The sequence below is a fragment of the Lampris incognitus genome, chromosome 18 (genome assembly GCF_029633865.1).
Source record: "Lampris incognitus isolate fLamInc1 chromosome 18, fLamInc1.hap2, whole genome shotgun sequence".
Taxonomy (NCBI): Eukaryota; Metazoa; Chordata; class Actinopteri; order Lampriformes; family Lampridae; genus Lampris; species Lampris incognitus.
Genome location: NC_079228.1, coordinates 20,477,682 through 20,487,776, shown reverse-complemented (window position 1 = coordinate 20,487,776; position 10,095 = coordinate 20,477,682). Strand labels below are relative to the sequence as shown.

The window sequence follows — 10,095 nt, the reverse complement described above, 5'->3', positions numbered from 1 at the left end:
TTCTTTCGAAAGATTGACAGTTCTTAAATTTAAATGAACATGAATATAATATTTGGCAACTCACTGTGACAATTTTGTTTTTGTGAGAAAGGAACATCAAGCTAACTGTTTTTAATTAACCTGCTGCAGAACAGCAGCAGTCTAGTTTGCATAAATGTATTAGAGGAAAGTGAACACAAAACAATTATGCAACTGTTTTTCTGAATGTTAACCTTGCATTCCAACAGTTTGAATAAGAAAAGACACTAGGGGGTTTTGTCACTGTGTGAGTGAGTGAGTGAGTGGGTGGGTGAGTAAATAAGTGAATACATGTTTGAATGAGTGGCTGGGTGAGGTAGTGGGTGGTTTTGTGTGTGTGTGTGTGTGTGTGTGGTGTGTGTGTGAAAAATCAGACAAATTCCCACTTGAAGTCACTGAGTTTCTTGATGAGTGTGCAGACATGCAGATTCACTGATGTTGCCTTTGTTTTGACCATCTTCCCGCGTTTCTTGCTTTGCATCTTATCATGGCTTGCTTTTGTGCCCCTCTCAGGATTAATGTCAATGTAGATTCTGAAAAACAATGTAGAACGACAAAAATATTCTTTCAGATGATGTCAAACTTTGAATGTGACATATCAAGCAAGAGCCTGTTCAGTACAAAGTAGTGTTACAGAATATTGAACCATATGATTGTCAAATTTCATTAAGCAGGTATATATCAATTCACGCCAGTGGTCAAGTTAAAAAGAAGAATGTGATGGAAAAGAAATGGTATCAGCCATATCAATATTAGTAGAGGCAGCAGCAATGTTTGTAGTTTCTGTTCTTGTGTCAGAGGCACCAGTGGTTATCAGGTTATTAGACACCAGCTCATACCTCTGAATGAATCCAGCATGCACGCTGCATCATGTCGGAACTAAAGGTTGAATTTGTAGTAGGAGGAGAAGGCTACAGCAAGCCCAAGCACAAAGGACATTCCTTCACACGGCACCTTTTGTGTCATTGGACCTGGGAAAAAAAAGATTAGATTAGAAACATAACAGTTAATAGAAATGGCAAATATAATGGAATCTCATTCTTCTGATTGATTGTGCTCGTATGGCAAAGTATGGCAAGTAAATTACTTCAAATTTGGGTCTGACAATATGAAAAAGAACATGTTTGATCAGTAGCATAGCTTCAATAAGACAATACTACAGTTTTACTGTAAGAATATAGGAAATATAACAGTCAAAACCATAAATAAAACAATAACAATGCAAAAATGCAAAGTAGGCTAAAAATACTGAATGGAACAATAATGAACTACCTTAGTGTTTGAGTACATTTGCTTTTTTGCTTAGTATGGTAAAAATGAATCTGATTTGATGTTCAAGTTAACTGATTTAATTAGGTTTCTGTTTTTTTTTGTTGCTTTGTGACATATTAGAAATTAGACCCATACCCTGGCATATTTCTTTTAAAATTAGCCTTTATGACAAATACACTTAAATGTTTCATTGGCATTGTCCTTAAAATGGGTTTGTTTGAGCACAAGTATTCAGCATCTAAGATGTAATTAAGAGGAAATCTTGTAGTACAGCTTAAAGTAGTCAAAAGTGTCCAGAGACTCTATTTGTCTAATTTTTGGTCTTAGACAGCCACTTTGAAAACAAAGAATGTAGCTGTCCATATTTTATTCACACTGAAAATCACGTAAATCAAACATGGGGTGTCAGCCGGTGGGATAGTCAGCTGTACAGTCGCTGGTGTTGCAGGCACCTTAAAAAGCACAGAAACAAAATCAGTTGTTAGACCTTTCAGATGCATGCTGACTGACAATGAATGAACTACAAATTTGGAATAATGGAAAAGACCCAATGTAAAGAAAGAAGAAAATGTCTAACTATATAAATAAAATTATTATTATTATTGTATTGTAACCTAATTATAATAAAATGCACATTAGCTAGACATTGCAACAGTTGGGCACAAACAAAAACAACAATGAATTTAGAGCAGTTCTAGAAAGGTCTTTGGGGGAGTGTTGTATGTTTTTTTTTGCCAATTTGGAAAAAACAATGCACCAGGTTAGACTTACTACTACACTACATTAGTCAGTATAGTTAGTTATATTCAGTATAGTTAATTAATCTTCCTGCATCAGTGTTGTCTTATGTTAAGTTACTGCAAACTGAGACAAAATGCTGAGATGTGCTAATTCCAGCTAACGTTAGCTAGAACGTTCTGGCTAACGTTAGCTAACAGCTTTGTCATAACACTGTTCTAAATGGCAGACAATTCAACTGGAGAAAGCCTCACAATTTTTTTTATTTCTTTAATAAGAATGCTTGTATGCCATGTCCTAACACACTGAGGCTTTGAGGCAGAATGAAAATAGTGACTTACTTAAAGGAGGTTGCCTTTTCAACGCGGGCAGGCCGAGCAGCTTGTAGCGTCGCCGCGCCTTTGTGGCGACACAGACTGGCTGGCAGATGTGCTCCAAAGTTGAAATCAACAAAAGATAAAATGCAAATTGCAAAAACAATGTTTTGCCAGACAATAAAAATATTTTTGCTACGTTTGTTGATTTTTAAATTTTAGATCCCACACTTTTCTTTCTCCTTCCCAAGATGCTCAGCTGTTTACAGTACATTTCCTGTAAATAATGGCATTCTCTTAAAAGCGCTGCAATCATTTTTTGTTTTTTGGGGTTTGTTTTCCCTCCCATGTTGCCTTGCCGTTTGCATTACATTAATACAGCAGAATACTGTTCAGATTTCATTGCAAATTTACGTCAAAATCAAAGATTTACAGCGCATGTAACGTTTCAGGGAGAATGCTGGTAAGGCTGTGCTGTGAATGAGAGAAGTCACGTTGCAGGGAAACGCACTTAAAGGGTTACGTCCGTCCGGCGGAAGATGCTTTCATGTGGCGCGAGCGAATCAATCACAAGACTCCGTCGATGACGTATTTGAACCCGTGATGGTTACCATGCCTCGCGGGTGATTTGATAACTGCAAAGGAAGTTTTTTTTTTTCAAGCATGACTGGAAACTGGACAGATTCAGAAATAAGGGAGCTCCGTTCACACCGTGCCGAGAATGACATTGATAGTCATAAGCATCACCACCACCTCTTTTAAAAACTCATTAAAAAGGGCTTATAATTAGTTTTTCTTTCCGTATTATGCTTTTATTCATTTTCTTAAGGGTTTTATTTCACCGCCTTTTATCTATGTTTCTATTTCTTGATTGCATTGTGTATTTTTTTCTTTTATGTCTGTGAATGACTTTTGTAAACTTGTTTTTGAAAAGTGCGATACAAATAGTTTATTTATTATTATTCCATTATCCGAACCACTTATCCTGCTCTCAGAGTGGCGGGAATGCTAGAGCCTATCCCAGCAGTCATTGGGCAGCGAGACACCCAGGACAGGCCTGGCCGCCAGGCCAGCGCGCGCGCGCGCGCGCACACGCACACACACACACACACACACACACACACACACACACACACACACACACACACACACACACACACACTAGGTACAATTTAGTACGGCCGATTCACCTGGCCTAGTATATGTCTTTGGACTGTGGGAGGAAACCACGCAGAAACGGGGAGAACATGCAAACTCCCCACGACCCGGGACGACCCCCAAGGTTGGACTAGCCCGGGGACTCGAACCCAGGACATTCTTGCTGTGAGGCGACCGCGCTAACCACTGCGCCACCGTGCCGCTTTTTTTTTTTTTTATTATTATTGTTATTATTATCTGCTGGGCTGTCCCTTGCCCCATCTATTCCGGCATGTGTGAAAAGGTGCAAGACGGAATGTTCTGCGCATGTGTGAATAGTGAAAATCACTAGCGGTGCCTAAAAGGTTATCCCAGTAATTTACCGGGAGCTCAATGTGAAAAGCACTTTAAGGCGTGTGTACCCCTGCCTCTTCGCACATCCTGGGTAACATCTGCGACAGCTGGTTAATCCCGAGGGAACGGCGGTATACCAGAAGCAGCAGATGGAGGGCTTTTTATGCACCAGGCGGAATTTTGCTCAGGAGTTTTTCCGAGAGATGCTGCCGGGCAGAGGGGGATTCCTCGCTCCTCAAACATAGTGCCCCCCCCCCCCCCGATTTTCTCTGTCTCTCTCCGGTGGGTCTTTATGACTTTTTGTTTTGTTTTGTTTTGTTATTGTTTCTGCGTTGAATTTCATGGTAAAATACTTTTGCTAAAAAAAGTACAACTTCGCAAAATGCAACTGAATATCGTCCCAGACCTTGTTCAGTAAACCTTTTGGGTTGTCTGGACTCAGTCTTGCATAATATTTTGAGACGCGCTGGTCTTCATGTGGTGTGTTGTTTTGGCTTTCCCTGCTCTTCCAATCTCTTTAAAACACTATTAGCTGACATGAATTCGGTGTCCTGCGTTAAAGTCCATGAACGGCTAGCCGAAGGCTCGTTGACATAACGATTTAAGCCAGCCTTAAGTCCAAAGTAGATCCTGGTGCCATAACGCTCCGCTTTAGTTTAATCAAGATGGATCCATAAAACTGCCTCAAGACTGTGTTCATCTCAGTCTTCATAACGGACTGAATGTGGATGTTTCTATATCTAGATTTAGCCAAATCTGAAAGCAGTTCAAAGCCCATGTTGTTGGCCTTACGGCGGTTAGATTCGGGTTTTTTTTTTTTGCTCTTCGGCTGACGTCATATGAACGCATCTGGAGGTTTGCACTGATCTATCCAGGCTTTCTTTCCTCCCCTTCGTCCTCTCCTGACGACCATTCGTAATTTAACCCAAATGTTATTCGTGGAAATACCTTCATCTTTGCCGTGCGAAGTTTGTGACAGTCTTAAGATAGACAACGATCGTTAAACGTCATCAATGTAACACCTGTAAAGCGGAGTGATACATGTATAGTTAAAAGTCCCAGTGCTGTTATGGAATGCCCCTTGTCCAATCAAATTACTTGGTCGGAACTAACAGTTGTATAAAAGCATAGTTGATACTGGGGGGCAGATGTTAATCTTCAGCATCAAGGAGGTTCCACTGGTATAATCCAGTTATAACCGAATGAACAACGCCTGCGCAGAAGCGTTTTATATATTTTTTTATTTTCATGGCACTTACTCATTTGACCACAAGAGTGCGACATTTCCCAAACAAATTGATGTCCTCGAATTCGTCTGAGAGATTTTTCAATAAGAAACTGTTGCACGTTTTACTACGTTAAACAATTTTCAGTACACTTGCCTTGCATTTACACAATCTAAAACACCACAATTTCAGAATATTCATAGACTGTGAGTTCCCGGTCTTTTTTTAAACAGAAAAAAAGGCATTTATCATATATTCGCAGAGATCAAGACAGATTTTTTTTTTCAAACAACTATTCTTTAATAGCACAGTATACCACACAATTAAAATGGCCCACTCGGTTCTACTATGAAAGATCACTGACGATGACTTGGAACAAAATATTTACGTCTGCATGACACTGATGTAGTCTTGGTTGTGGCTTACGGATAAGGCAAGTCATAGATGCGAGTGGGGGGGGGTTGGGGGGTCTGGGACATGTCTAGTTTGTCAGTAAACATGTAGAGGTCAGTAGGTATGCTGTAGAGGGGTGGGTTAGCGGGGCTGACAATGATGACATCACCACAACGACGGATCATATCTGGGGAGAGGAAAAAAAATATCTAGGTCAGCTTCCTATATAGTAGCAACATCTCATCAATCAGTTGCATGGAAGTGATGCACAAAGACACACACACACACACACAAATACGTACCTGGACTGTGGAAGGGTGTTTGCGTTCTCCTTCAGTTGCAGATCTGAGATCAGTCTGTCCAAAGTCTCAGGACTGGCTCTCTTCCCATACCTAAGAGAGGGATTGAGAAAGACAGGGAGGGGAGAAAAAGAACGATAAGATAAATGCATCTATATATACACTCACTGGCCACTTTATTAGGCACACCTGTCCAACTGCTTGTTAACGCAAATTTCTAATCAGCCAATCACATGGCAGCAACTCAATGCATTTAGGCATGTAGACATGGTCAAGACGATCTGCTGCAGTTCAAACCGAGCATCAGAATGGGGAAGAAAGGTGATTTAAGTGACTTTGAACGTGGCATGGTTGTTGGTGCCAGACGGGCTGGTCTGAGTATTTCAGAAACTGCTGATCTACTGGGATTTTCACGCACAACCATCTCTAGGGTTTACAGAGAATGGTCCGAAAAAGAGAAAATATCCAGTGAGCGGCAGTTCTGTGGGTGAAAATGCCTTGTTGATGCCAGAGGTCAGAGGAGAATGGCCAGACTGGTTCGAGCTGATAGAAAGGCAACAGTAACTCAAATAACCACTGATTACAACCGAGGTATGCAGAAGAGCATCTCTGAACGCACAACACGTCGAACCTTGAGGCAGATGGGCTACAGCAGCAGAAGACCACACCGGGTGCCACTCCTGTCAGCTAAGAACAGGAAACTGAGGCTACAATTCGCACAGGCTCACCAAAATTGGACAATAGAAGATTGGAAAAACGTTGCCTGGTCTGATGAGTCTCGATTTCTGCTGCGACATTCGGATGGTAGGGTCAGAATTTGGCGTCAACAACATGAAAGCATGGATCCATCCTGCCTTGTATCAACGGTTCAGGGTGGTGGTGTAATGGTGTGGGGGATATTTTCTTGGCACACTTTGGGCCCCTTAGTACCAATTGAGCATCGTGTCAACGCCACAGCCTACCTGAGTATTGTTGCTGACCATGTCCATCCCTTTATGACCACAGTGTTCCCATCTTCTGATGGCTACTTCCAGCAGGATAACGCGCCATGTCATAAAGCTCGAATCATCTCAGACTGGTTTCTTGAACATGACAATGAGTTCACTGTACTCAAATGGCCTCCACAGTCACCAGATCTCAATCCAATAGAGCACCTTTGGGATGTGGTGGACCGGGAGATTCGCATCATGGATGTGCAGCTGACACATCTGCAGCAACTGCGTGATGCTATCATGTCAATATGGACCAAACTCTCTGAGGAATGTTTCCAGTACCTTGTTGAATCTATGCCACGAAGGATTAAGGCAGTTCTGAAGACAAAAGGGGGTCCAACCCGGTACTAGCAAGGTGTACCTAATAAAGTGGCCAGTGAGTGTATATACATACATATATAAAACTTTGTTAAAAGAAACATTAAACAATAGGGAACGTTCTCAGCAAATAAGGAGCAAAATTATATATATATATATATATATATATATATATATATATATATATATATATATATATAATCCAGTAAGTCAAGTAATCTTTTTATGAGACAGTACAAGCCTGTTTCATGCCATAAGCAGTCATCAGCTTGCTTATGGCATGTAACAGGCTTGTACCGTCTCATATTGATTATTGATTGATTATTTTGCTCCCCCTTTGTTGAGCACTTGTATCAACACCATTGACGGTTTCTGAAAAAACACTATAGGAAAAACTTTTGAAACAGCAGTACAAGCTTGTTTCATGCGTCGCATGCTCATCAGCTGCTAATGTGATTCATTGCCATAAGCAATCATCATTTGTTAGATTGACAGCTGATGGTTGCTTATAAATGGCATGAAACAGGCTTGTACTGTCTCAGAAAGAATTTGCTTGACTCATTGTATTATTTTACTCATTTGTTGAGCACTTTCCCTACCGTTGAGTGTTTCTTTTAACAACATACACAATACATACATACACAATACATACATACATACATACATACATACATACATACATACATACATACATACATACATACGGAGGGAGAGAAGATAGGTTGGACGCTGAGGGAGAGAGGTGTTTGGGGGAGACAGATAATGATATGGGAGGGGTGGTCCTCTATGCTGGGGGTGAGCAGGGGGGACTGGACAGTAACTTGGAGCTGCTAATCTCAACATTTTCTTTTGGTTGTCAAGGAGATTACGATAAAGAGAGAGAGAGAGGGAGCGATAGGGATCCGAGCTGCAGGGAAAAAAATGAATCATATAAAACATGTCAACCGTCTGCATCCTTGTTATGTGTCTTTTTTTTATGAGCTTAGTGAAAACTGAGGGAGAGCAGACAGGAGAGAGATAGTAGGAGATCACATATGCAGCTCTGCCTCTCAGATGATAAGCAGTGTTTGCAGGCTTGCAGAGACGCTGAAGGTTGTCTCCAGGGAGGCCAAACTACCAAAGCGTCGCCCCATCAACACGTGAAAAAAAGAAAAGCTGAAAATCGTCATTATTCTGCCAGGGCACATTTGCCAAACAGGACGTTCTTTGAACAAGTGCATAGGAAAAATTCCCAGTTGTCTGGGATGAAGTGTTGGCTGAAAACATGAGGGGTCATACCAGACAGCCTTGTCATCATCGCCATGTTTCACGTTCGGTTTGCCAGATGACTACATTGTATCCACTGCCGATTAACTTTGTGTCACACTTGTTTGTAAAGGTGTGTGGCATCTATGTGGCTACTCGCTGTAAATGTTTTACATCTTTTGTCTCTTTTCTTGTTATTTTGTCCCACTGGTATATAGTCTGCAAGGTACTGTGTGAAGTAAATCCTATACAAATAAAATGTATTATTGTCATTATTATCACTTTTATCATTGTTATAGTGTGGTGATTTCAGACTACGTTGAAAGCTGAACAAATCTTTGCACAGCCAGTTAGTTGCATTGCTACAATACTTTTGGAGCAATGGCATTAGAACAAACCATCCTCTCAGGTTAATGAATAAAAATTACATCTTACCATTTCTTTTCTCCCCCCCCCATTTTTCTCCCCAATTGTATCCGGCCAATTACCCCACTCTTCCGAGCCGTCCCGATCTCCGCTCACCCCCTCTGCTGATCCGGGGAGAGCTGCAGACTACTACATGCCTCCTCCGATGCGTGTGGAGTCGTCAGCCGCTTCTTTTCACCTGACAGTGAGGGGTTTCGCTAGGGGGACGTAGCGCGTGGGAGGATCACGCTATTCCCTCCAGTTCCCCCTCCACCCCTGAACAGGCGCCCCGACCGACCAGAGGAGGCGCTAGTGCAGCGACCAGGACACATACCCACATCCGGCTTCCCACCCGCAGACACGGCCAATTGTGTCTGTAGGGCTGGAGGTCACGCGGGGATTCGAGCCGGCGATCCCCGTGCTGGTAGGCAACGGAATAGACCGCTACGCCACCCTGACATCAAAAATATTTCTATTTCTAACAGAACAGACACGTTTCTTGTCCCAGTCGTCCTCTCTGGTTGTCTGCTGTCGCTTGCTGACATCTTAAACGTGTGAGGTGAAGTGATTTCAGAAACAACAGCGAGCATCCAGTTTAAGATGAGCCGCCATCGACTCCATGTGCAGTTCTACTCTCAGGTTCATCCACTGTCACATGAAAACTGCGCAGTCAGCTGAATTTGAGTGTAACAGACAATTGAACAAGTACATAGTGGATTATTCTACGCTGCACAATCGGGCACAGACCTCTGTCTTGTGATGAGGTTGATGTAGTGTCGCAGGGCGGAGTAATACTTGGCCAGTTCTTCGGCGGGTGCGTCCTCGCCGGGGTTTTCGGGTTTTACGGGGTATCCTTCCGTCAGAGGACCCAGGCAGAGCAGCGCCCACATCAGGAACCCCAGTGTTCCCATCCAGGCGACTATGTTAGGATGCATCTAATGAGGAAGAGGCAGATACCCTTAGTTCACGTTGCAGCTGTCATTCCACATTGGACTGGCAACTTTAAATACATAAATAAAAAGACAAATAGAAATACATGGCAGGAAATGTAAGCGTATGCCAGTTACCGTTTGTCATTTCCATTGGCTGCTGCGCAATGATGGCCTAAACGGTATCTCGTGAGGTGACCCCTACTATATGGGTGCCATCAAGCCTAAATCGCTTTGTGGTCTTTGTCAGAGTGAAACATCCCCATACCCACACCAAACTGACATGTCAACTGAATGAATTAATGAATGAATGGTGATTTATTTCGAATATGTAAATAAGCAGGATATAACATGCAGATAATCCATTGCCAATCATCTGGAGTGATCAACAAATCCACACGTCAAACTCACCTAACAAATCTCCATATACATCCGATTATTTGTCGCATGTTCGA

General features: G+C 42.1%; 1 protein-coding gene across 1 annotated transcript; it reads right to left on the bottom strand.

Annotated features, from left to right (window-relative positions):
• Nucleotides 1-5,617: 5,617 nt before the first annotated feature.
• On the bottom strand, nt 5,618-9,646 carry npy (neuropeptide Y). The gene is made up of 3 exons (XM_056298353.1): nt 9,459-9,646; nt 5,755-5,844; nt 5,618-5,639 (listed from the first exon to the last, which is right to left on the bottom strand). The coding sequence occupies exons 1-3, from the start codon at nt 9,644-9,646 to the stop codon at nt 5,618-5,620; spliced, it is 300 nt and encodes a 99-aa protein (XP_056154328.1).
• Between the last annotated feature and the right edge of the window lie 449 nt (nt 9,647-10,095).